Genomic DNA, 27,827 nt, shown 5'->3' with positions numbered 1-27,827 from the left:
TTTCTTAATAAATGTTCCAGGTTTTATTGTGCACGAATCAGTGATTTCATAAAACGTATTCCACAACTTTTCTGCTGATGTAACCAAGGCCATGTTGGCAGGAAAAATAATATCGACCAATATATCACTCCTACTTTTAATGATCCAATCAAATCTCACTGAATAAAATCAATTAAAAATAATTAAATTGCTAGTGGTTTCGGAAACTTTTATCAAAATAAAATGACTTAGTCCACCTCCTTTTGAGATCACATCATCAAAGCCATCACATCCAACCACCCGCCTCCATTCTGAAACAAAATGCCTGCATTTCACGACCCAGTCATGGATACAATCAACCTGTTCTTTCACTCTGCAATTCGTCACGAATTCTAATCTAAATGCATTGTGAATACCGTTTCAAGTAGTCCTCAGGAAAGGAAACGGACTGAATGTATGAAGGAGAAACAGAGCAAAGGAAGGAGGAAGTGAAAGAGCCCCACTGGTAACATCACCCACTTTATTTGCATCACTACATCGTGCTCGCCTGTGGCTGAACAAGACCATTCGTGCTGGATTAGTACTGCACCAGAGCCGTTTGATTGGTCACAGTTCACAGACTGGAGACCGTCGAGTGTTTGTTTGTCTGCCAGAGTGATTCGGATGTGTGCGCACACAAACGATTCTGTAATCTCTTTGTTGTCTGGTTAAATAATTAGCCCTGAAAGCAAAAGAGTCGCTTCAAACGTTTGATTCTCTATCCTCTGCGAAGGGCTGAAGGCCATGTTTGGGTACGGCTTCTGAGCTTTGAAGCCACCTGATCTTCTAACTCTTGGGAACATTTTGTCTAAAACCGCAGCAAAGAACCACCGATATGAACCCGGTCTGTTAAAATCCGCCACGCTGCGTTGCGTCCCGCTATAATTCAACGTATCTGTGTTGTGTACTTTCCATTCCCTGAATCCTGGATGCTAAAGGACAGTGGTTGGGAGGGTGAAGGGCACTGGCTGTGTCCACAAGGCTCAGCTGACTTCCTGTCCCCAATCCCTGTCCACTGAGTTGGCGCCAAACGTAGGGTCGCAGCGACTCAGTGGGGGTCACGAGGTTCGTACGCATCAGGTCAGATGAAGTACTCTTTCCTGCTGTCTCTCATGGCACTGTGTAGGTCCAACTCGGCCCGGTATCTGAGTTCTGGCCTGGGTTGGTGATCTTTCTCCTTGACGGAGGCCATCTGCCGAGTACGCTCGTGTCGATGCCGGTACAGGAAACGGGTCATCACGGCCACGGCGCAGAGGGTAATGAGCACTACCGCTGCTACCAAACCTACAAGAGACAAAATTATGTAAGTGGCGCTTGTGCCGATGCAACAACAGACAATTAAGAGTTCAGTGTTCTGTGAATTTTCGCCAACAAAATGTAGTAATTTCAGTAGGAATAAGGGGTGTCCAAACTAGGTCCTGGAAGACCGGTGTCCTGCAGAGTTCAGCTCCAACTTGCCTGAAATTTTAGTCTAGTATTCCTGGCAAAACTTTGATTAGCTGGTTCAGGTGTGTTTAATTGGGGTTGGAGCTAAACTCTGCAGGACAGTGGCCCTCTAGGACCTGGAGAACCCTAATCTATGTGATTGGAAACTTCATGTAAAAGCTAAAAATGTTCCCAACGCAGATTTTGTGATGAGTTCAAATTGCTCGCAAGGATTTCTCACATTGGCCAACAGAAAGCTGATTGGTTTGAAAGTGATTAATGCACTATGCTTCATAAATCGGTACGTTATGGAACAATGGAACTTTTTTACCAGTGAAATTTTGCTAGAATCTAGAGCTCAACTCTGCAGGATAGTGGCCCTCCAGGACAGAATCTGGACACCTCAGATCTATATGGTTGGAAATTCCATGTAAAACCCCTAAATTCTCCCAACACAGATTTTACAACAGGTTCAAATTGGTCACAAGGATTTGTTCCATTGACCAAAAGAACACTGATTGGTTTAAAGGTGATTTATGAGCTATGCTGCATTTATCGGTACATTATAAAACGGTGGACACAGTGGACTTTTTTACCATTGAAATTTTGCTAGATTCTGGAGCTAAACTCTGCAGGACAGTGGCCCTCCTGATCTGTATGATTGGAAATTTGGCATAAAAGCCCAACATTTTCCCAACGCATATTTCGCAACAGGTTCAAATTGGTCACAATAATTTGTCGCATTGACCAAAAGAAAGCTGATTGGTTTGAAAATGATTCATGACTCTGGAGCTAAACTTTGCAGGATAGTGGCCCCCCAGGACTGAATCTGGACATCCCTGATCTATATGGTTGGAAATTGCACGTAAAACCCCCACATTTTCCCAACACAGATTTTACAACAGGTTCAAATAGGTCACAAGGATTTGTCGCATTGACCTAAAGAACGCTGATTGGTTTGAAAGTGATGTATGAGCTATGCTTCATAAATCGGTACATTTTAAAACGATGGACACAGTGGACCTTTGTTACCAGTGAAATTTTGCTGGATTCTGGAACAAAACTCTGCAGGACAGTGGCCCTCCAGGACTGAGTCTGGACACTCCTGATCTATAAGATTGGAAATTTGGCATAAAGGCCCAACATTTTTCCAATGCAGATTTCGCAACGGGTTCAAATTTGGTCACAAGAATTTATTGCATTGACCAACAAAAAGCTGATTTATTTCAAAGTGATTTATGAGCTATAAATCGTTACATTATGGAACAATGGACACAATGGGCTTTTTCTTACCAGTGAAATTTTGCTAGACTTAACTAAACTCTACAGGATAGTGGCCCTCCAGGAAATTTTGTGTAAATGCCAAAAAATTTTCCAATGCAACTTTTTTGCAACAGGGTAAAATTGGTCACAAGGACTTGTCACATTGACCAACAGAAAGCTGATGAGATTTTGATGAGCTATGTTTTATTCTGTACACTATGGAACAATGGACACAATCAACCTTTTTTTACCAGTGAAATTTTGCTAGACTCTGGAGCTAAACTCTGCAGGATAGTGGCACTACAGAACCTGGAAACACCTGATTTATATGATTGGAAACTGCATGTAAAAGCCAAAAATGTTCCCAATGCAGATTTCGCAACGGGATTAAATTAGACGCAAGGATTTGCCACACTGGCCAACAGAATGCAGATTGGTTTGAAAGTGATTTATGAGGGGAAAAAAAGTGTTTATAGCACGTTTGCATTATAAAATGTAGAAGGAAAGCGGAACCTACCTCCAATTACAGCGGAGTCACTTTGGCCACTGTTTGTAAGTTTCTTCCCTCTACTTCCTGTGTCTGCATGATCTGTAAATTAACCCGAATAAGAGATATGGAAAAACTATTAAAATGTACCTTCATATTTAATGTTGACCTTAAACCAACTTGACAGTGTTTAAACACGGCAAGCATGGCAAGCAACAAAAGTACTATAAAAGTGCTATTTAAAACCTTATATAAGTTTACTTTGGATAAAATGTAGGGTTTACTTTCTTCAAAAGTGTTTGCTGAGTAATATAACTTCCTAAGAGAGCTTAAACAGGCACAATTTAATAAGTTTAAGAGATACTGGACTCAGGAGGAGCATTGTCGTGGATCTTCATTTGATCCCTGTGATTATTACAAATAAAGATGCTTTTACCCACAGTAGGGTTCATTTTGTACAGTTTGTTGTTGGTAAACTGATCCCATTCATTTTGCCAGATACTATGTTACATTTACTAACCTGACAAAGATCTGGATGAAGACTTATCCGCCAACTCTCCACAATTTGATTCTACCAGGTTACCAAGAACGCTGACCAACGAGCTGCCTCGATTCAATATGGCCGCCTTGAGAGGAGCCAAATGGTTAAACTGAACCGAAGACAGACAACCAATAAAACCTCTGGATCCAGCTTGGAGAACCTCCTCATCTACACCAGCTCGACCTGAGAGAGGCAAGAAGACCATACCTCAGGAAGTTCTTATTTGTCCCAACAACTAGTGTTAGACCAGTCTAGTATAAAATAGTGCTAAACAGTGGTTTTTCGCTCATCAAACCATCTCAAGGTGGCTTGGTGTGGTGAATTAGTCAGTAAAGCACAACCTCGCACACCCACAGCTTTAATCTCAGAGTTTAATTAAACCGCCTACCTGTGACTTTCCCCAATGTCAAAGACCTTATCGTGATCAACTCTTTGTCCGTGGACAGGCTGTATTTCAGATTGGTATCTTTATCAATCTAAAAAGGAGAAGGATACAGAGAGAAAGAAAGAGAGATGTGGCGTGACATTCGCAAGATTCTACAAATATTTTATTGGTGTGAGACAAAAGCCGCCATGTGTTAATCTGAAACACTGTGTGAAGAATACTGATGACATCCTTGAGTTTAAGCACTGCTCATAAAGTCTGTGCTACTGGGGTACCAAACTTCAATGTATCATCAGCCATGCACATCAGGGTATTTTATTTAACTCAGACGGAAAACAAATCTGATCTAAATCAATTGGGAGGAATGCGATTAATGATGCTATAACTTTCCTCAGCAGCATTGAGACTAAATCAAGAAACATAAGTGGAATTCAACTTCTTTCTAAATTGTTTGTAACACTGTTCTTATGAAAATGAAAGCATACATTTGGTGTATTTAGTGTAATTCTTTCATAAAATCATGTGTATGTCAATTGTTTAAAGACTAAAAAATATTCTTATGTAAAGTGTGACATATTGCAGAGTGTGACAAATTGTTACATAAATGCAACCCACACCTTTAACTGAAATTCTGTGTAATGTGTTCACAAAACTATTCGTATGTAAATTGTTACATAAATCCAGCCCACACTTTTAACTGAAATTGTCATTTCTTCGTAAAATTGTTATACATACATTTTTCCTTGACTGTGATTCACATCTTTAATTGAATTTATATGTAAATTGTTCATAAAACTGTTAGTACGTAAATTGTTACATAAATGCGACAAAACCTTCAACAGAATTTCTGTGTAATTTGTTTGTAAAACTATTCGTGCATAAATTGTTGCTTGACTGTAATCCACATCTTTAACAAAATTTCTGCCCAACTTGTTCGTAAAACTATTCGTACGTAAACTGTTGCATGAATGCAACCCACATCTTCAACTGAATTTTAGTATAATTTGTTCATAATATTTGTATGTAAACTATTTCGTTAATGCGACTCAGTAATCAGTACGAAATCAGGACGAAAATTGTTGAGTAAATGCAACTCAAATTTTACATTTCTACTTTGTTCGCATAACAATTCCTACATACATTGTTGTGTGAATGCAACCCACATCTTCGATTGAATTTCAGTGTAATTTGTTCATAAAACTATTCGTACATAAATTGTTACATGAATGTGACTCACATCTTAAATTTCTTTCAAATTTGTTTGTAAAACAATTTGTAAATAAATTATTGCGGAAATGCGACCCACATCTTCAAACTATTTATACGTAAATTGTTGTGTGAATGTGACTCACATCTTAAATTTCTAATTTGTTTGTAAAACAATTCCTACATAAATTGTTGTGTGAATGCAACCCACATCTTCGATTGAATTTCAGTGTAATTTGTTCATAAAACTATTCGTACATAAATTGTAACATGAATGCGACTCATATCTTAAATTTCTTTCAAATTTGTTTGTAAAACAATTTGTACATAAATTATTGGGAAAATGCGGCCCACATCTTCAAACTATTTATACGTAAATTGTTGTGTGAATGTGACTCACATCTTAAATTTCGAATTTGTTTGTAAAACAATTCGTACATAAATTGTTGTGTGAACATGATCCACTTCTTCGACTGAATTTCAGTGTAATTTGTTTGTAATTTTTTTGCGTGCACGTGACTCAAATCTTACATTTCTACTTTGTTCGCAAAACAATAAATTGTTGCGTGAATATGAATTTCAGTGTAATTTGTTCATAAAACTATTTGTATATTAAATGTTGCTTTAATGAGACTCACATCCTAAATTTCTCAAATTTGTTCGTAAATTTGTACGAACAAATTCGTATAATTTAAACTTGAAAAATGCAATTTTAGTGTTAAATTAGCTAATAAAACTATTTGTACATAAATTGTTGCAAGAATGTGCCTCACATCTTATATTTCTAATTTGTTTGTAAAACAGTTCGTACATAAATTGTTGCATGAATGTGACACACATCTTTAATTGAATTTCAGTGTAATTTTTTCAACTATTTTTATGTAAATTGTTTCTTGACTGCAATATCCATCTTTCAAATTGTTCATAAAACCATTCTTAATGTACACTGTCTTGGTTCAATGTTCAATGAACAATTAAGAAAGAAATTTGTTCTGCTTATGTATCATCAATAAAAAACAAAACAAAATAATTTGTGTTAGTAGTTGCCACAGAACTTCTCAAAATCACATTCAAATCAAATGAAAATTTGTTCGCTTTGAAACATAAGTACAACTCACCTGGACGTACATGTCCCTGCCCTCTCTATGGATCTGGACTCTGTGGAGCTCTCCATTGGCCAAATTAAGAGACGTTGGCGTAAAGATGTCAGGCTCTCTCTCTCTGTTCAGCCGATACCAAATCTGCAAACTCCCTGCGGGACGCCAATGGGAGAGAAAGGCAGGCAATTTGAGACATAAGTGAGACAGAATCAAGTCAGCACAACACATTGGATGGCTCATTTCCTTCCCCACTGATGAGGGTAATTGCTAGCTTGACCGCTGTTTTCAAATATGAGAAACACAGCAAAGGATGCTCCTCCAATCATCACCATCACCATCATTGTAGTAATCATCTACTGACAGTTTGAAGGTAATCAAAAAACAGCTCTGATTGGCCAATACAACACTGTGATTTGGCACATGCTGTAGCAGGACAAAAGCGTCAAAGGACATAAAATATAACAATTTCCTGCTACATTTAGCATTGCTGTTGTTATAATTCTTCGATATTATATACTTCTAGACTTTGCTTAACTAAATTTGGCCAATACCTACAGTCAAGCCCGAAATTATTCATACCCCTGGCAAATTCTGACTTAAAGTTACTTTTATTCAACCAGCAAGTTTTTTTTTTTTTTGGACCAGAAATGGCACAGGCTTCTCCCAAAAGATAATAAGACGATGTACAAGAGACATCATTGTGCAAAAAAAATATTTGTCATCTTTTATTTACATTTGAACAAAAAGTGCCATGTCCAAAATTATTCATACCCTTCTCAATAAGGAATAGAAAAGCCATTTTTTGGCAATTAAAGCAATCAAACTCTTCCAATAATTGCTGACCAGCTTTTTGCATGTCTCCACTGCTATTTTTGCCCATTCATTTTTAGCTATGAGCTCCAACTCTTTCAGGTTGGAGAGTGTTACGTTCCACGTGTGTTTTGTGTATGTTTAGTTTCCTCATTTGTGTATATTTTGTTTTTCTCATTACTTCCCCATTTTTGTGTTATTTTCTTACTCATTTCCAGGTCTCTGTTTATTGGCTGACCGGACTGTCAGTCATCGTTATGACGTCATCACGTTCCGCCAACCCGCTGATTTGCCCGCTGCATTTGAGGCCTCGAGCTCAGTCTGTGTTGGTGCGCCTCGCCAGCGTACCTTGTGCTCCAACGCGGTCAGCTTTCAGTCTCGTGTGCTACACCAGTATCTTCAAATGCTTAAAGTATCCTGATTTTCGAAGTAATGCTTTGTGCAGTGTAATTTGATCTATTGATTAGATTTGTTTTGGCTATTGACTTGTATCGAATGTAGAGAGAGGTTGTTTTGCCCGTATGGAGTTTTAGTACCTCATGCTAAGTTTAAAGTTAAGAATGCACCTTCTTGAGATTTCTGAGCATTGAGTTTGTTAACCATAACTGCCTTTGTGACAATTAGAACAATTAGTCAACTGCCATAGTCCTGTTTGTTTTGTTCTTGTGAGTTTAGTTTGTACGTTGTTAGTTAGTTTTGTGTGTGTCATGCCACTTTTGTATTTCTGCTTTTTAGTTTAATTGAGTTTAGTTAGAGCGTCGCATACGCTGAAGATTTCCGTTTTCTTTTCTTATTTTCCTTTTAAGCAGTTTAGAGGTTAGACCTAAGGCTGTTTTGTTCTGTTTATTTCTTTGATTTGGGTGACACTCATCTTTTCTTTTGCTATTTATGTTAATGTTTTTCTGCTTGCACTTAAATTGTACAATTACAATACAACTTAATTAGTAAATACTTTAAACGTACTCTGTTTCTGTCATCTTTTGATCTGCCTCGCAACGCAACAACAACTGTCTCACTTAAATGTTACGCTATCATCCCTTTTAAACATCAAACACGTAACAAGAGTCTCCTTGCCATCATCCTGATCTTTAGCTCCCTCCACAGATTTTCAATTGGATTTAAGTCAGGACTCTGGTTGGGCCACTGAAAAACATTAATGTTTTTGACTGCTAACCCTTTCTTCACCACTTTTGCTGTGTGTTTTGGGTTGTTGTCATGCTGAAATGTCCACTGGTGCCCAAGGCCAAGTTTCTCTGCAGACTGCCTGATGTTGTTGTTGAGAATTTTGATGTATTGCTCCTTTTTCATGGTGCTGTTTATTGTAATTAGGTTCCCTGGTCCACCGGCTAAAAAAAACCCCTCAAAACACTAGGTTCCCACCACCATATTTGACAGTGGGGATGGTGTTCTTAGGATTGAAGGCTTCTCCTTTTTTACGCCAAATGAAGGCTACATCATTGTGGCCAAACAATTAAATTTTTGTTTCTTCTGATCATAAAACAGAAGACCAGAAGTCTCCTTCTTTGTCCAGATGAGCATTTGCAAAGGTCAAGCGGGCTTTTGTGTGCCTTATCTGGAGAAGTGGTGTCCTCCTTGGTCTGCGTCCATGGAACCCAGTAGTGTGCAGTGTACGTTGGACTGTCTGCCTTGAGATGTTGCCGCCAGCAGAGCCCAGATACATCAGGATGGCCTTAGTGGTGACCCTTGGATTCTTTTTTACCTCTCTCACATCCTCCTGGCTAGCACAGGTGTCACTTTTGGCTTCCGACCATGTCCTCTGAGATTTTTCACAGTGCAAAACGTATTGTATTTTTTAATAATACTTTGGACTGTAGCCGATGGAACTTCAAAACATTTAGATATGGTCTCATAGCCCTTTCCTGACTTGTGAGCAGCCACAATGTGCAGCCGCAGGTCCTCAGTTAGCTCCTTTGTCTTAGCCATGACTGTCCACAAACCAACAGCAGAGAGCTTCTGTTTTTCACCTGTTGAGTTGATTAACAACTGCTGCTTAAATAAAAGTAACTTTAAGTCAGAATTTGCCAGGGGTATGAATAATTTCGGGCTTGACTGTATTTAAAAAAAGCCTATTTTAGGACCTTTTCACATTTTTTTTTTTTTTTTTTGGATGATATACAGTACAATATGACTGAGACATGTTTTAAATATGTTTTGTGAGATCCTCCTACACTCATAAAAATTAAGGTGCCTTAAAAGGTTCTTCAAGTGATGCCATAGAGGAACCATTTTTGGTTCCACAAAGAAACATTCAGTCAGGTTCTCTAAAGAACCATCTTTTTCTTACCTTTTTAAATTTTGAAGAACCTTCTTTCGCCACTAAGAGCCTTTTGTGAAACAGAAAGGTTCTTCAGATGTTTAAGGTTCTTTATGGAACTATTTAGACAAAAATGGTTCTTCTATGGCATCATGAAGCACCTTTATTTTTCAAAGTGTATATAAAACAGTAATATTATGTTAGTACCGTTGTGAGTCAGAATAATGGCCATGTACTGTTGATGATAGGTGTTGACTGTCAGAAGCATGGCAGGCGTTTGAGTTGTGAGGAAACTGAAGGCAATGCTCTCTCGTGAATTGCTGCTTTGGGCGAAGATAGCTGAGGACTGACGACTGTGGTTGCGCATCACAGAAAACGGTTCCTGGAAGGTGTAGGTCACCGAGGATCCGCTTTCAAAGGACACGGAAACTTCTAGAAAGGAAGAAAACACAAAAGCGTAAAAATGTTGGTGCAAACGCTTGTGGGCAGATCATAGATGGCGATAGGCCGTGTTTTTGCTTCCCTATCAGCATATTAATGCACTGTCGAACACCAAGGACACGCCACAGAATGGACAGAGTGGAAATGCAGAGGAAATGAATCATTTAAAGTTTAAATAAATGCAAAATTATGCTTGGACTGAAAGCGACCCCTGGGCATCACATGGTGTTCATTTACTCATAATATTATCAGAATAGAAACACCATCCCTCTAGAGTCCAATAAAGAAAGCAAAGCCAAGAACGCAGTCTCATTCATAGAGTGTTGAATGGCTTGGCTGTCTGGCATATCAGAAGATCAAATGTGATAAAGGCTGTATTGACAGCAGAGAGGTTTAGCATTGAGCGTGATGGGCAGGGAGGGTCCGCTGGGATTGGTCAGGTTGCAACCCTTTGAGCAAAATTCATTCCAACAACTGCGGTTCATGGTCATGGACTCAAGCCATGCAGAGACAGCGAGACAGACAGAGAATAGCAGAACTGCACTGAATATCTCATGTTTTATCCCGCTCAGCTTTGATCAGGTGCAATCTGCGAGCACAATGCAGTCTTCAGAAATCAAGGTTAGAGAGCTCTTAAATGTCCCCCTTCTGGAACGCTCTTTGATATGCCATGGAGGAGTTAGGAGGATAACAAAGTTGAAACAAACTGTTTTTGATGAGGAATTGTTCCCTTGAACTGCGGGAAAATCTAAAACCTTCTGTCACGAATAGAAACAGACAGAAATGTTGGTCAACATTTGGCCATTTATCACCTTATTTTAGTTATGAATGTTTTGACTATTTAAGATCTAATTAGACAATTTATTGTCTATATTTTTAGTCTGACGTTAACCACTGAGCAACTTGCTTTTAAGATATTGCAACTGGCAGTTGAAAAACAAGCGTATAATGGACAGATAGATTTGTTAGCACTAATACAACAAAATTAATTTCAACAAGCACACGAAAAGACAAAGATTTGTTTGCGCTAATACAACCAAATTAAGAAAGGAGGCTTTGTGACTGTTAATACAACAAAATACGCATACGAGTTTGTTAGCTTTGTTAGCACTAGTACAAAAAAGAAATGAGAAAATTGTTAACGCAAGTTCAACAAGCAAAAAAAAACAAGGCCTTGTTTACACAACCAAATTAAACACAAAAATACAGGAAGCTTTGTTAGCATAAATATAACAATTAAGCGTCAAAAAAACAGAAAGCTTTGTTAGCACTTATACAACAAAATTAAGTATAAAAGAGTTAATTAGCTTCGTTAGCACTAGTACAAAAAAAAAATCAGAAAATAGTTAACACAAACAAACACACACACACACACAAAAAAAACATTGTTCACGCTAATACAACCAAATTAAGGGCAAAAATACAGGAAGCTTTGTTAGCACTAATACAACAAAATTAAGTATAAAAGATTTAGCTTTGTTAGCACTAGTACAAAAATAAAACAGAAAATAGTTAACGCAAGTTCAACAAGCACAAAAAAAACAAAAAAAAAAAACAAAGCTTTATTCATGCTCATACAACCAAATTAAGGGCAAAAATACAGGAAGCATTGTTAGCAAAATATAACAATTAAGCGCAAAAACCAAAGCTTTGTTAGCACTAATACAACAAAATTAAGTATGAAAGAGTTAGCATTGTTAGCACTAGTACAAAAAAAATAAATCAGAAAATTGTGTTAAAGCAACTTCAACTACAAAAAAGACAAAGCTTTGTTTGCGTTAATACAACCAAATTAAGCGCACAAAATACAGGAAGCTTTGTTAGCATAAATATAACAATTAGACGCAAAAAAAACAGAAAGCTTTGTTAGCACTTACACAACAAAACCAAGCGCAAAAAGAAAGGAGGCTTTGTTAGTGCATTTATAACAAAATTAAGCATAAGAGTGAGTTAACTTTGTTAGCACTGTGTTAGCATTAGTAAAAAAAAGAAATCAGGAAATTTTGTTGACCAAATTAAGCGCAAAAATACAGGAAGCTTTGTTACCATAAATATAACAATTAAGCTCAAATAACAGAAAGCTTTCTTAGCACTTATACAACAAAAGTATAAAATAGTTAGTTAGCTTTGTTAGCACTAGTACAAAAAAGAAATCAGAAAATAGTTAACAAGTTTAACAAGCAAAAAACAAAAAATACAATCAAATTAAGCACAAAAATATAAGAAGCTTTGTTAGCACTGATACAACAAAATTAAGTTTAAAAGAGTTAGCTTTGTTATCGCTAGTACAAAAAAATCAGAAAATAGTTAACGAAATCTCAACAAGCACAAAAACAAACAAACAAAAAAAGCTTTGTTGACGCTAATACAACCAAATTAAGTATTGTTAGCAAAAACATAATTAAATGCAAAAACCAAAGCTTTGTTAGCACTAATACAACACAATTAAGTATAAAATAGTTTGGTAGCTTTGTTAGCACTAGTACAAAAAATTTAATCAGAAAAATGTTAATGAAAAAATACAGGAAGCTTTGTTAGCGTAAATTAAACTATGGAGTGCAAAAAAACCTGAAAGCTTTGTTAGCACTTATACAACAAAACTAAGCGCAAAAAAGAAAGGAGGCTTTGTTAGTGCATTTATAACAAAATTTAGCATAAGTTAGCTTTGTTAGCACTAGCACAAAAAAGAAATCAGAAAATAGTTAACGCAAGTTCAACAAGCACAAAAACAAAGCTTTGTTGACGCTAATACAACCAAATCAAGCGCAAAAATACAGAAAGCTTTGTTAGCGTAAAAATAACAATTAAACGCAAAAAACTGAAAGCTTTGTTAGCACTTATACAACAAAACTAAGCCCAAAAAAGAAAGGAGGCTTTGTTAACACATTTATAACAAAATTAAGCATAAGTTAACTTCTCTTTAGCACTGTGTTAGCATTAGTACAAAAAATAAATCAGATAATAGTTAACATAAGTTCAACAAGCACAAAAACAAAGCTTTGTTCACACTAATACAACCAAATTAAGCACAAAAATACAGAAAGCTTTGTTAGCATAGCATAATTTTTTTGCATTATATTAGAGGCAAAAAAAAAAGAAGTCTTTCTTAGTGCATTTAGTTAGTGCAACAAAATTAAGCATAAGTTAGCTTTGTTAACACTGTATTAGCATAAATATAACAATTAAGTGCAAAAACAGAAAGCTTTGTTAGCACTTACACAACAAAACTAACCGCAAAACAATCCTTCCCACTGGTATTTTATGACATTGCGGTGGTGATCATCAAATTTAGCACTAAATATTTATCGCCAATAATAACATACCTTTTTTGCAGTTGGGTCCTCCATAGGCCGAGTGTGTGCAGTCACAAACATAGCCACTGCTCTTCTCGATACATTTCCCCCTGTTGTGACACAAGCTGTTTTGGCTGCTGCAGTGACCCGGGCACCCCGAACTGACCCCAGGGGTCATTTTAGCCCGCTCCTCAAGGTCAAGCGTCATGCCATTGATATTTAATGACCTGATGCACCCTAGAAATCCTCTCTGCCTTGATGCTGTGCCTCCTGCAAAGACAAAAATGCAGTCATTTGCAGCAAACATTGTTAGCATTAGTACAACAAAATTAGGTGCAAAATCGAGTGTCATAAATATACATTTTCCAAAGTAACTCAAGAAGTATTAAAGATATTGCAATATGATTTTAGATTCTAGTTTTTAGTAAACGTTTCTTTTGGAATCTTAATTTTCAAGGCCCTACATCATTCAGTCCCAAAGATATGGGGATCTCAGTGAGGCTCCATATCCAGATTGTTTAATGTTGGTCATTTTTATTGGTCGAAAACCAAATGCTGGTCACTTTGTATACAGCGGATGGATACTTTATTTAAAGAACAATGTCTGAAGAAGAAATAATGTTGAAATCAGAATTGTATCTTGTTTCCCTCTATCAAAACATTGAAAAGGGCATTAAGATCTCTTTAATACTTCTTGAGTTACAGGAATGCAAACTTTGGGGAAAAACTTGAAAAGTGCTGTTTCCCCATTTTTGAATGTCACCATTTGCTCATAATACAACGCAGATTGATAACATAACTATGGTATAAATGCTTGGAAATAATTTTTAATATTTTCAAGTCCATCCATTATTTGTAGCACGCAAGTCTCAGCCTATAAACTGTCAATTTTATGATAAAATACAAACAATAAATGTGATTTGAAGCTCTTTAATTTGTAGTGAGATAACTATATTCGCCTCAGATTAAGCGTCATCTGAATCAATGATCTTTTCCACTTTAATATTTGCAGCACTAATTAAACATGAAAAAATATTTAAATGCATGTTAATTTTTTTTATATAAAAATGAAATCGATCAATTAGAGTTTTAAAAAAATCTCGTGAATTAGTCATAATAGTAGTAACATAACATTTAGCCTACCTCAGAAAAGCCAACAAGCATAACTTTGCCAACATTGTTTTAATATTCTCATAAATCAGCCAGTTTTACAGTAATGAATCAAAGCATTCTATAGATATATTTATCATGTCTGTGAGGCAAATTCGCCCGAGTTTCGGATCATTTTTGTGAAGCGCAAACACGGAGACGGCAGAAAGCGCATGTTGGTTTTCTTTATTTTACAAAAGCTCAGTGTTGTTGAAATTGTGAGTGCAAATAAAAGTAGACATTTTGCAGTTCCGAATGATGTTTTACTCTTACCTTTATGAGAAAAAATGATGGTGTATTTTAGGTTTCCACTGTTATTAAGATTAAAAAATGTAAGTGATGGCGCTGGCATTTCCATGTCCTGCAAAGCGTGCTTTAGCTTTCACTCTCCGCACAAACAATTGGACTTGCATCTAGCAGCGCACATTTATCTAGGTTAAATGTTTAAATTAAGTGTGCAATGCATCAAGTGTTTTATGTCTATAGATTTTAAGCAAGTCTTGTTGATTTGAGAAGGCTAAATTGATCAAACATGCTCAACTCATTGCCGCTGGCCGCTTGGTCATTACTTAAAAAAAAAAAAAAAAAAAAAGCTTGAATTTAACAAACATAAAATGTTCCAAATAAATTTCTAAATTAACTTCTAGCAAAAACAAAATCTAGCAACTTTGCCATTAAAAACCAAAACTGAACCATTTTAATGGCTGCAACACTGGCTCTGTTCCGGCCCTGAGTGCAATTACAACAAAAGCTTTGTTTGCGCTAGTACAATTTAGTTAAAAACAAATCAGAAAGCGTTGCTAGTGGTAGTATGCCGAAATTAAACACAAACAAGACTGTTAGCACTAGTCGAAAACCTAAAATTAATCATGAAAGTGAATTTAATATTGAAGTAATCAGCATGTAAACACTATTAGCAACATCTGTGTGGAGGTACAGGGATATTATTCTCTTACGCCCCCGCTGGCACAGAGCTGTCACTCAAGGCGGTGCCTACCAATGAACAGCTGGCTGTTGAGCTGAAGGTGGGTGTGGCCTTCAGACGGGGCCTCTAGGAAACGTAAGGGCAGCTGGTCCACCTGCAGCGACGCCTCCTTAACATTTCTCTCCGCTCTGACATAATGCCACTGCTTGTCATTTAGCGGCATGTGAGACTTTACTGTCAGAACCACCGGGCCGTTACCCACATCAAACGTGAAGGTCACGACAGAGGGTGCTGCGGGAATCAGAAGAAAAGACACAAATCATTTGTGTATATCGTTTATTAGATACTAAATTTAAGGCTAATTGTATTTAATATAATATATACATTTTTTTAAGTTTTATAAGGAATAAAAGAAGGCAAGGTCTATTGTGACTTGGAACATCACTCTGGAAAATGAAACCAACCTCTTAATTTTCGCATTTACATTAATGCAACTACCTCGTTTACATGGAGGCAATGTATTCTGGCACTCTTGGTTGCCAGGAAAAAAACTAGTCCTTATACTTGGGGGGAAATATACAAAAGAGATGAAGGCAGGCAGTATGATGAAGATGAACAGCCTCAGTGAACTGTGTACAGTAATTACACAGCTGATGGTTTCAGCGGCACAGTTCACTAAAACTGCTCTTTCCACTCAGACTGGCTGTGTCCTCTCCTCTTTGCTGCAAATACTAATGACATGGGATGAATATGAGTGGCTTTTATCATTTTATTTCCACATTTGGGTTGATAAACCATTAGACAGATTGGTTGAAGCTTACAAAACCTGAAACAAATAAAACATAATAAAATAAAAATAATACAATTCTTAACCCATCTGCATTTGAAAAGTTTTTCACTCTCAATTTAAGACACTCACCGCTGAGCTCCACTCTAATGAAGTCTTTTGCGCCAAGATTTTCCAGGAAGACCCCGGAGGGAGCCGTGGTTTTGAAATACAGCGAGATGTCGACGCTGAGCTCGGCTTGAAGCGTTGGGAAGTGCAGGTAGGACGACTCCTGGTAGAAGGAAGCGGCGTTCCACAGGAACCCTGAGGTTAGAGGAGAACGATTGTAGTTTTTATTCAAATATTCTTATTTTAATGTTAACTTAATTATGACCTGGAATTGAAGGCGTTTTGTCAGAAATGTTACTAAACCGTATCACTCTTTTATAGCTAAGGTGTGATAGACTTAAGTGTAAGTGAAGACAAGATCTGACTGCAAGTTCTAGATGTACCTAATTAACACATTAACACATGGGATTAATTTGTTAATGCACTAACTACAAAAATGCACAGTTAAAAAGAATATTAAGTGTGATTGATTAATTTATTAAAAGGACAGCAACGACAGCAGAGTAAAGCGCTAAGGACTAGAATATCATGATTTTGATTCCCAGGATAAGTGTGAAATAAATTATAGCTTGCAATGCAAGTCATTTTTTGGATAAAAGCATCTGTCAGATGATGATAAATGTAAATGTAACAAATTCACTTAAAGAACTGAATGTGTTAGACGTTAAACGCTAAAAGTCACAAAATATTAAACATGATAATTGTAATAAACTGATTTACTCACTTTTTATCAAGTGAGTAGGAGTCAGTTATGAAAATGTTACCTTTTTTTGTAGAAAAAAAGATGGCTACAGGTTTAGACGTTTTTAAAACAATGCTGAGAAAAATATTTCAATAAAAACTAAATGTATATATACTGTCTTATGGATTTACTGACTGACCACTTCTTTCCTTCTGCTTAGATGAGAAAAAGTAACGCATTACTTTCCATAAATAGTAACTAAGTAACGCAATTAGTTACCTTGGAGTAACTCGATATTGTAATCCATTACTTTTAAAAGTAACTTTACTGTGCATTCTAATAAAACAGCAGATACTTCAGCAAATAAACCAAGATACTACTTGGATTACTTTCTTAAAATGTGACTAAAAAGCATTAGATAGATAGATAGATAGATAGATAGATAGATAGATAGATAGATAGATAGATAGATAGATAGATAGATAGATAGATGACAGACAGACAGACAGACAGACAGACAGATAGATAGATGACAGACAGATAGATGACAGACAGACAGACAAATAGATAGATAGATAGATAGATAGATAGATAGACAGACAGACAGATAGATGACAGACAGACAGATAGATAGATAGATAGATAGATAGATAGATAGATAGATAGATAGAAGTAACGCAAAAGTAATGTAATGCAATACTTTTTATAAAAAGTAACTAAGTAACGTAATTAGTTACTTTTTTAGGGAGTAACACAATATTGTAATCCATTACTTTTAAAAGTAACTTTCCTCAATACTGTGCTTTCTAATAATACAGCAGATACTTCATTGGTTTATTTTCTCTAAATGTGATTAAAAAGTAAAAGATAGATGTTCTGTTCATTTCTAAAGCATGGTAAAAAGAGATGTATGCTTACGTACTGTCCCCATAGCAGTGCAGAGATCCCACTCTGTAAATGGCTTCTGACCCGCTTCGGTTTGTGTCTCCTACCAAGATCTCGGTCACTGGTAAGTGCTCTTTGTAGGACAGCACTCCTGTGTCATTCTCCCTGTTCGCAAGCAAACAATAGCCGTGTTTACACGGCCTCTCTCACTATCTACAGCTATTGATACTGTAAACATGGGCTGAGACGATATTCAACAGATTACAAACAAAACAGCACAGAATCTAATATGAAAGCGCACTAGTGTAGAAACAGGCAAACAGTGAATGCTCGTACCATGAGCTGCGGTCAGCATCACAGTTGCAGAAGTGGTTCATATCGATGCAGTTCTCATCCAGACTGCAGGCGCACTGCTGCACCCCGGGGAGAAATCCACCCCAGTACGTCCTTCTCTCTCCTGCCCGGTCCAGCCACCAGGACAAGGGCGTTCCATCTGGAGCAAACACATTTCAGATAACACGTTTCTTTATTTCACCAGTGACTGTGACATGTAAGACAAAAACGCCTTAGGGATGTGACAATATAGAAGGTTAATATTATTAATAGTCAATGACTATTTTTGTGTTATGGCTGGTAAACATAGTTTGCCCGAAAACATTTGATTAATTACTCGCACTTACACGTTTCACGTTATATAAGGTTAAACACTCAATAAATAAACAAATAAGTAATTTCTTTATTTGACAGATACAACTGTATTACTTGGTTTTGACTTTCTAAACACTAACTGATAATTAATAAATAACATAATAAATAATATATTTTATATCAATTTAATACCAACAATTTAAAAATAATCTTTTCATTTTATTTATTATTAGAAAAGGTTATACACTAATTTCACAAATGCCAATAATAATAGAAATAATGATTTCAAATCAATTCAATTTAAAATTATTAATAATTAAATTTCTCTTTACATTAATTTGATATTTATTAAAGATTTAATTTAAGATTAATTAATAATAAAATACTGATACAATTACTAATAATAATAATTATTACCATTTTAAATTATATAAAATGCAAAAAATAATATTAAATAAATAATATACTAATTTAAAAAATGCCAATAATAATTTGTAGATTAAGTTAATACTGTTACAGAGGAGGCGGTGAGAGGTGGATCCAAATGCAAAGCTTTATTAGACGAGGTCGATACAGACAGGGTCAATCACCAGCGAACAACAATAGTAGAGACAATCCAGAGAGTAATCCAATAGAACACAGGCAGAGGGTCAAAATCCAAAGAGCAGTCCAAACGTGAGAAAAGCAAAAGATGAAACCAGGAAAACTATGACTAAGACTAAGATGAAAACTGACTATGACTAAATCTAGAAAACATGGAAATGAAACAGGGAAAACGCTCAGTAAAGTCCACAATAGCAAATCAATACTTCGCAGTGTGTAAGTGTGTTGAGCTGGCTTTTATGGCTGACAAACAGGAAGCTACCATAGAGGCAGCAGAGGGAGCAGCAACAGTCAGTGTGGGTAAGAGCTCCCTCTGCTGTCCTGGTGTAACACAGCCCCCCCCCCCAAGAAAAACAACAACAGGAAGAAACAGTCCAGGGGAGCGGTGGGGGGGCCAGGAGACTGAGGCAGAACAGGTTGGGCAAAGGCCCTCCAGAGCAGAGCTGGAGGCAGAGCAGTCCTCCGAGGTGGAGCAAGAGGCTTAGGAGCCCTCCAGGGCGGAGCAGCCCTCCGGGGCGGAGCAGGAGGCTTAGCGACCCTCCGGGGCAGAGCAGGAGGCGTAGAAGCCCTCCAGGGTGGAGCTGGAGGCGGAGCAAGAGGCTTAGAAGCCCTCCAGGGCGGAGCAGGAGGCGGAGCAGCCCTCCGGGGTGGAGCAGGAGGCGCAGAAGCCCTCCAGGGTGGAGCAGGAGGTGCAGGAACCCACCAGGGTGGAGCAGGAGGCGGAGTGGCCCTCCGGAGCCCTCCAGGGCGGAACAGGAGGCGCAGAGGCCCTCCGGAGCCCTCCAGGGCGGAACAGGAGGCGCAGAAGCCCTCCAGGGCGGAACAGGAGGCGCAGAAGCCCTCCAGGGCGGAACAGGAGGCCGTATCATGGACTGGGACCTGGGGAGAGTAGGGACAGAGGCGGCAGACAGAACAAGGAGAGAAGTAGAGAGTTCATGGGAGAACGTGGCCTCCATAGCCGTGACTAGGCAGACAAGAACTTCAGGAACGGCTTTCGTGGCTGTTACTGGGCAGACAGAGACTTCTGGAACGGCCCCAAAAGCCGAGACAGAGATGACAGGGAGCCTAGGCGGTACAGGCAGAGCAGGGAATCCTGGCGGAGCAGACAGAGCAGGGAATCTTGGCGGAGCAGGCAGAGCAAGGAGTCTTGGCGGAACAGGCAGAGCAAGGAACCTTGGCGGAGCAGGCAGAGCAGGGAACCCTGGTGGTGCTGGCAGAGCAGGGAGCATAGGCGGTGCGGGCAGAGCGTGATGCCTTGGCGGAGCGGGCAGAGCGTGAGGTTCCGCTATGCACGCCACCTCCGAAAGAGGTATAGGCGCAGCGGACATGCGTGCAGATGAGGCCTCCAGAGCAAACTTGTGGACAGACTCAAGGGCAGAAGAGGCCACTGGGGTGCAGTGTGCAGCCCACACACTCAAAATGGCGATTGCCATAACAGGTAACACAGTTGGCAGAGGAATGCCCACCGGGTCAGTGGGCGTGAGGCTTGGGAGCGTTGGCTCTGAACTCTCGGGGGAGACGTGACTTGGCCTTGGAGGATCAGCTGTGACTTGACCTGACTCAAGAAGAGCTGCTTGGTTTGACTCAGCAGGAACAGCAGCTGTGACGTGGCTTGACTTGGCAGAAACAACAGCTGGGGTGGATTCAAGAGAAGCAGACATGACGCTAGCTGGCTGTGGTCTTATTGACATGACATGAGCGGCCTCTGGCTTGGCAGACGTGACATTGGCAGTAGCTGGCTTGGCTGTCGTAGCATTAGCAATCACTGGTTTGGCTGGTGTGGTGTTAGCAAATGCTGGCTTGATTGACGTGGCTTTAGCGGATACTGGCCTGGCTGACGTGGCTTTGAAGGAAGCTGGCTTGGCTGACGTGGAGTTAGCAGGCGCTGGCTGTAAGAGACCGACTGTTTGTACTGAAAGCAGTGGTGGGTCCTCCAAACTGGATATTAGTCTCTGATAGGCCATGGAAGGGTGAGAGTCTGATGCTGTAGCCACCATGTTGACGACAGACTCAGGTATGGTGGCCATCTTGCGTGCAGGTTCAGGCGTGGCGGCCATTTTGTGTGCAAGCTTGGTCGTGGCGGACATCTTGGGTGCAGGCTTGGACGTGGCGACCATCTTTGCAGCAGGCTCTGGCGTGGCGGCCATCTTGGGCAGTGGTTCTGGAGAGACAGCCATCTTGTGAGAAGACTTGGGCGTGGCGGTAGCCATCTTGTGAGCAGGCTCAGGAAAGGCGGCCATCTTGCGAGCAGGGTCTGGAAGAGCGGCCATCTTGTGAACAGGATCTGGAAGGGCGGCCATTTTGGGTGCAGACTCAGGAAAGGCGGCCATCTTATGAACTGGCTCAGAAAGGGCAGCCATCTTGCGAACAGGCTCAGGAAGGGCAGCCATCTTGTGAACTGACTCAGGAATGGCGGCCATCTTGTGAACTGACTCAGGAAGGGTGGCCATCTTGTGAACAGGTTCTGGGATAACAGCCATCTTGTGAAGAGGCTCAGGAAGGGTGGCCATCTTGTGAACGGGCTCTGGGATGGCGGCCATGTTGTGAACGGGTCTTGGGATGGCAGCCATCTTGTGAAGGGGCTCTGGGCTGGCAGACATCTGGTGCTGTGGCTCTGGGCTAGCAGACATCTTGTGCTGTTGTTCTGGGCTAGCAGACATCTTGTGCTGAGGCTCGGGGCTAGCAGACATCTTGTGCTGAGGCTCGGGGCTAGCAGACATCTTGTGCTGAGGCTCGGGGCTAGCAGACATCTTGTGCTGTGGCTCAGGACTAGCAGACATCTTGTGCTGTGGTTCTGGGCTAGCAGACATCTTGTGCTGTGGTTCTGGGCTAGCAGACATCTTGTGCTGAGGCTCGGGGCTAGCAGACATCTTGTGCTGTGGCTCAGGACTAGCAGACATCTTGTGCTGTGGTTCTGGGCTAGCAGACATCTTGTGCTGTGGTTCTGGGCTAGCAGACATCTTGTGCTGAGGCTCGGGGCTAGCAGACATCTTGTGCTGAGGCTCGGGGCTAGCAGACATCTTGTGCTGAGGCTCAGGGTTAGCAGACATCTTGTGCTGAGGCTCAGGGTTAGCAGACATCTTGTGCTGTGGCTCAGGGTTAGCAGACATCTTGTGCTGTGGCTCAGGGTTAGCAGACATCTTGTGCTGTGGCTCAGGGTTAGCAGACATCTTGTGCTGTGGCTCAGGGCTAGCAGACATCTTGTGCTGTGGCTCAGGGCTAGCAGACATCTTGTGCTGTGGCTCAGGGCTAGCAGACATCTTGTGCTGTGGCTCAGGGCTAGCAGACATCTTGTGCTGTGGCTCAGGGCTAGCAGACATCTTGTGCTGTGGCTCAGGGTTAACAGACATCTTGTGCTGTGGCTCAGGGTTAGCAGACATCTTGTGCTGTGGCTCAGGGTTAGCAGACATCTTGTGCTGTGGCTCAGGGTTAACAGACATCTTGTACTGTGGCTCAGGGTTAACAGACATCTTGTGCTGTGGCTCAGGGTTAGCAGACATCTTGTGCTGTGGCTCAGGGTTAGCAGACCTCTTGTGCTGTGGCTCAGGGCTAGCAGACCTCTTGTGCTGTGGCTCCTCAACAACACCCACAGTAAAGGGAGAGCCACTCAATTGCAGTGCAATGTCTATATAATGTCCTAAAGTCCAATGAGGTTTGTAAAGTGGCATTGAGGAGCTGAATGGTTCAGAAAGTCCTCCATGGAAAAATATCATCAGGCATAGGTCATCCATGGAAGTCTGGTTAGCTAATTTGACAAAGTCTATGACATACTCCTCAAGAGACCGCTCACCTTGTTTAAAACGCATAATCTGAGTGGCTGGGTTCATGGTGAACTGCTGGTGTAGAAAGCTGCTGGATCCGGGTAGGCGAAGTATTCTGTTACAGAGGAGGCGGTGAGAGGTGGATCCAAATGCAAAGCTTTATTAGACGAGGTCGATACAGACAGGGTCAATCACCAGCGAACAACAATAGTAGAGACAATCCAGAGAGTAATCCAATAGAACACAGGCAGAGGGTCAAAATCCAAAGAGCAGTCCAAACGTGAGAAAAGCAAAAGATGAAACCAGGAAAACTATGACTAAGACTAAGATGAAAACTGACTATGACTAAATCTAGAAAACAGGGAAAACGCTCAGTAAAGTCCACAATAGCAAATCAATACTTCGCAGTGTGTAAGTGTGTTGAGCTGGCTTTTATGGCTGACAAACAGGAAGCTACCATAGAGGCAGCAGAGGGAGCAGCAACAGTCAGTGTGGGTAAGAGCTCCCTCTGCTGGCCTGGTGTAACAAATACATTACAATTAATTAATATTAATAATTATTAAAATAATACTGATACTACTACTTTTTTTAAATTATTATTATTATTATTATTATTATTATTATTATTATACAACTTAAAATAGTATTAAATATATAATAAATAAACCATTTTTTATTAAAAAAGGATATTTACTAATTTGACAAATGCCAAAAATAATAAGAATAACTTGTATATCAATTTAATACTGTAATTGAAAAAAGAAAATGTTAATTTATTTATTTTTACATTAATTTAATAATTAAAAAATAAATAACAAAAAATAATATAAATTTAATACTGTCAATTTAAAAAATAATTTAACAATAATTAAAATTATTACATTTAATACATTAAAATAATTAATAAAAATTATTATTAAATAATACTGATACTACTACTACTAAATAGTATTATTATTATTATATAATAAAAATAATATTAAACAAATAATAAATAAATACTTAGTTTTATTTAAAAAAGGATATCAACTAATTTGACAAAGGCCAACAAGAATAGTATTTAATATCAATTTAATACTGTCAATTTAAAAAATAAAATTTAAATAAAATAAAAATGTATTTATTTTTACATTGTTTTTTATTTAATTATTAATTAATAAATAATACTGATAACTACTACTTTTAAATTTAAATTATATAGCATTTAAAATTATATTAAATAAATAATAAATACAGTTTTTATTTGTATATAAAAATATACAATAAGTGCTTACTTAACTTACTTAATTTAATAAGTGTTGTTATTATTATTATTAGTAGTAGTAGTAGTATTTTAAATATCAAATGTAAAAATAAAATAAACTTAAATTATTAAATGTATTAAATAAATGTTTACATACTAATTTAAAATGGCAATTTTACTATTATTATCATTATTATATCAAATTTTAAAATAATATTTAATAAATAATAAATACATTTTTAAAAAAGGGTTAAACACTATTTTGACAAATGCCAATACTATTTATACTAGCTAATTTAATTTAATTTAATTTATTATTTATTAATTCATTTTAAAATACAGTTGACAATACGTAGGAGTTGGAGTTCTTTTTTTTTTTTTTACCATAAAACTTAAGGAAACTCTAGAATCGACATTGTATTCCTCTGAGGTTAACAGAGGTTAACAGTCAATTGAGATATTCCCATCAGATCCAGCCACCATTATTCCACACGTTTAGCCTTTCTACTCAATATCCCCCCAGGAAAAATTAGGCCAATCGTTGTTTCTTTACTCTACTGCCACCAGAGCGCAAGAACGAGACCCAACTTCAGAAGTCATTATGCAAATATCTCTGTGCCCGCCACAAACTGATGAACAATTTCAAGGACTGGTTAATTTATAAATGTCGCCATTTCCCATCAATTAATATTGTAATTAAACTGGGGTCAAGTCAGATTATAGATCTGAACAAATTCCACTTTGGGTAAATTATAGAACTCAGAGGAACTGTTCGGATATATGTTGTTCAATACCCACCCCATGTGTTAAAGAGGCGGGACTTCCTGCAGAGATAAACAACTTCCTGCTGGCACTGTTCAGACCTGCCCACAAGCGTCCGCAGCTGTTCCAGAGACGCGCTGTAGTTGAACTTCATCACGTGAGGCTTCTGAAGCGACGTCCCTTGAACCCTTACAGTCTCCGTACTGTTGTGATTCACTACGGTCCAAACCTTATCATCTGGAAAACACAGAAAAAAATTGTTTTACAAATCTGAAATATCCATATTTCTTTCATCACTATCTGAAAATACCATTTTTAGTCAGCAAACTCTAGTAAACACTACACAGCATGTAGTAAGCAGCAGCGCATCACCCATCTTTTCTGCACTGTCAAAATCAATCCCTTACTAAACTGAATCCGTAGCACTTCATACCTCCTCGGTTCATTCAATCTCAAAAGCGAGCTGTAATCCAGATAATAACGTACACAAATCTTAACAAGAAAAGAGCGCGACTTCAATTAGCTTCAAAAATAAAGCCGCACAGCAAGTCTTCTCCAACCCAGACTTAAGGCTACACCTCTGACGTCAGCTTTCATTTATCCAGCAAACACCTCAGCGGGGGGGTGGGGGGGGGTGTATGGTATTTACTCAGCCAGCAGGCACTTAAGTCCGCGTGTGCCAAGCGTACAGTAATTTACATTTCATGCGGCATTTCTAATTGAGGTTGGCCAAAGTCAATGGCACTTTATTCTAGTGGATCCCGAGCCAGCGGATATGTGTGTGAGAGAGCGACGCTTTATCACAATTCTGCAGGAGATGAGTAATATTTCACAGAATGAGCAGCATGTATAACAGTCCAGCAAAACGGGCCCAGGCGTAGCTTCCCCCGGACAGACCCGTCGCTCTGCACCCTGGGACCCAGACAGCCCTGGCAGACAGTGCAACATCCATCAGCAATTGGACAAGTTCAAGCTCTGATTAATGACTTTGCATTGGTGTGGATTCAAACAGATTTCCCCTGGCCGAAAACTACCTTCAACAACTCACAGATCTGTATCTTCTGAAAAAAGTGAATGATCTAAAAAAATAATCTCCGACTTTCCGAGCTTTTTGACCAGGACCTTGAGACTGTAGGTCGATTCACCCTTGAGAGTTATTTTCTATTATTTACGTAGCCTACATTCATGCTACCTTGGTTCTATATTGGTTAGCTGTAGTTTCCTTTTGAGCAAACTCGAACTATGTCCTATAGCGTTTGCTCTAGTGTAGGGCTGCACGATTAATCGCACAATGTTGTGAGCCGCGTTTAGTCAATGAAGCCGGTACTTTGATTAGTAGTAAATCTCCATCACGTGCATTCAGCTGGAGCGGCAATTAATACACAGAGACGTAAATCACCGACAAGCTTGCGCCTCTGTGTATTAATTGCCAAACGCTGAACGCACGTGCTGAACGCACGTGATGGAGATTTACTACTAATCAAAGTACCAGCTTCATTGACTAAACGCGCCTCACAACATCGTGCGATTAATCGTGCAGCCCTACTCTAGTGTTCCCCATAGTGACGGCTAGAGGATGCAGTTCGAGTTCCCTCCAAAAAGAACGTCTAAGGTTATGCATGTTTCCTTCTCAGGGAACCATGGTTACAAGCATAACCTGAGACAGTCCATTCTGAGTGAACTTCAACTGTGTCACTTAGCGGCTGCTATGGGGAATGATAGAGGACGCAGTGTCTCGTTCCCTTCTCATGGAACCATGGTTATATGCTTAACCTGAGATGTTCTCTTTCGATGGAACTCAAACTGCATCCTCTAGTGGTCATTTCAGTGTTCCTGATAGCTACAGATAGAGGATGCAGTTCGAGTTCCTTCGAAAGGGAACATCAACATTCATGAGCGACTGGACAAGTTGAAGCTCTGATTAATGACTTTGCATTGGTGTGGATTCAAACAGATTTCCCCTGGCCGAAAACTACCTTTAACAACTCGACAGCTCTGTATCTTAAAAATAAAAACTTCAGAAAAATGTTAATAATCTAAAAAAAAACTTTTGAGGAAGTTTTTGAGCAGGACCCTGAGACTCACCCTTAAGTTAAGTTAATTTATTGTTTATGTAGCCTAAATTCATGTTATCTTTGTTCTCTATTGGTCACCTGTAGTTCTCTTTCGGGGAAACTTGAACTGTGTGCTCTAGTGACCATTATGGGGAATGCTAGAGCAACCACTAGAGGATGCATTTCAAGTTTCCTTCTCAGGGAACCATGGTTGCATGCATAACCTGAAACATTCCCTTTCTAGTGAACTCAAACTGCATCCTCTAGCAGTTGCTATTAGGTCTTTTCCACCAGTATGAACGAACCGGGTGCTAGTTCAAAACCAGTGCTATTGCCGGTTTGGAGTGGTTCAGCTGGTGAGCCTTCTAAGAACCGGTTTGCCTTTCCACAGGCTAAAGAGCCACCACAGAGCCAGGTCTTATGTCACAGAATACATTTCAACTTTATTAGCAACGCCCAGTACTATTGCCAGTTCGAAGTTGGTTCAACTGGTGAGCCTTCTAAGAACCGATTTGCCTTTACACAGGCTAGAGAGCCACGTCTTATGTCACAGAATATGTCTCATCTTTACTATCTACGCTAGTGCAGCAGCACCAAACACAAACACATTAGGCTTGCTCAAGATGCATTGGCACTGCACAGACTAACAAAGCACTGTGAGAGCGTTCGAAGCACAGAGGACTCTTTAAGCTTTTGAATTCCTCTCACGGTACTTTGACGCCACATGGTCGAACTGCGTCCTGTAGCAGCTTATATGGGGAGCGCTAGAGCAACCGCTAGAGGACGCATTTTGATTTCGCTTCACAGGGAACCATGGTTATATGTGTAACCTGAGATGTTCCCCTTCGAGGGAACTCAAACTGTGTCCTTTAGCAGCTTCTATGAGGAATGCTATCGCGACCACCAGAAGGCGCAGTTCAAGTTCGCTTCTCAGGAAACCATGATTACATGCGTAACCTAAGACATTTCCTTTCAT

The 27,827-nt window shown here is 39.2% G+C and overlaps 1 protein-coding gene across 1 annotated transcript; it reads right to left on the bottom strand.

Moving 5' to 3' along the window:
• On the bottom strand, positions 1-27,827 carry cntnap5b (contactin associated protein family member 5b). The gene is made up of 13 exons (XM_073852618.1): positions 27,713-27,827; positions 24,834-25,034; positions 18,117-18,273; positions 17,818-17,945; positions 16,238-16,408; positions 15,391-15,609; positions 13,275-13,514; positions 9,718-9,942; positions 6,444-6,577; positions 4,123-4,210; positions 3,714-3,917; positions 3,224-3,295; positions 1-1,302 (listed from the first exon to the last, which is right to left on the bottom strand). Exons 1-13 carry the CDS (start codon positions 27,825-27,827, stop codon positions 1,100-1,102), a joined length of 2,157 nt encoding a protein of 718 aa, XP_073708719.1. The 3' UTR covers positions 1-1,099.

Source organism: Garra rufa, chromosome 12, assembly GCF_049309525.1.
Source record: "Garra rufa chromosome 12, GarRuf1.0, whole genome shotgun sequence".
In the NCBI taxonomy this organism is placed as follows: Eukaryota; Metazoa; Chordata; class Actinopteri; order Cypriniformes; family Cyprinidae; genus Garra; species Garra rufa.
The sequence above is the reverse complement of the archived record's forward strand: the minus strand, read 5'-3'. Positions and strand labels throughout refer to the sequence as shown.

Bases quoted from the DNA above. Each gene is read 5' to 3' on its own strand.
- cntnap5b (XM_073852618.1), bottom strand. From the start codon at position 27,827: ATGAAAGGAAATGTCTTAGGTTACGCATGTAATCATGGTTTCCTGAGA. The intron at 18,274-24,833 runs GTGGGTATTGAA...TGTTTGCTCCAG, and splicing joins CCGCCTCTTTAACACATGGG to ATGGAACGCCCTTGTCCTGG. The intron at 16,409-17,817 runs GTACGTAAGCAT...CTCTAACCTCAG, and splicing joins TCTGCACTGCTATGGGGACA to GGTTCCTGTGGAACGCCGCT.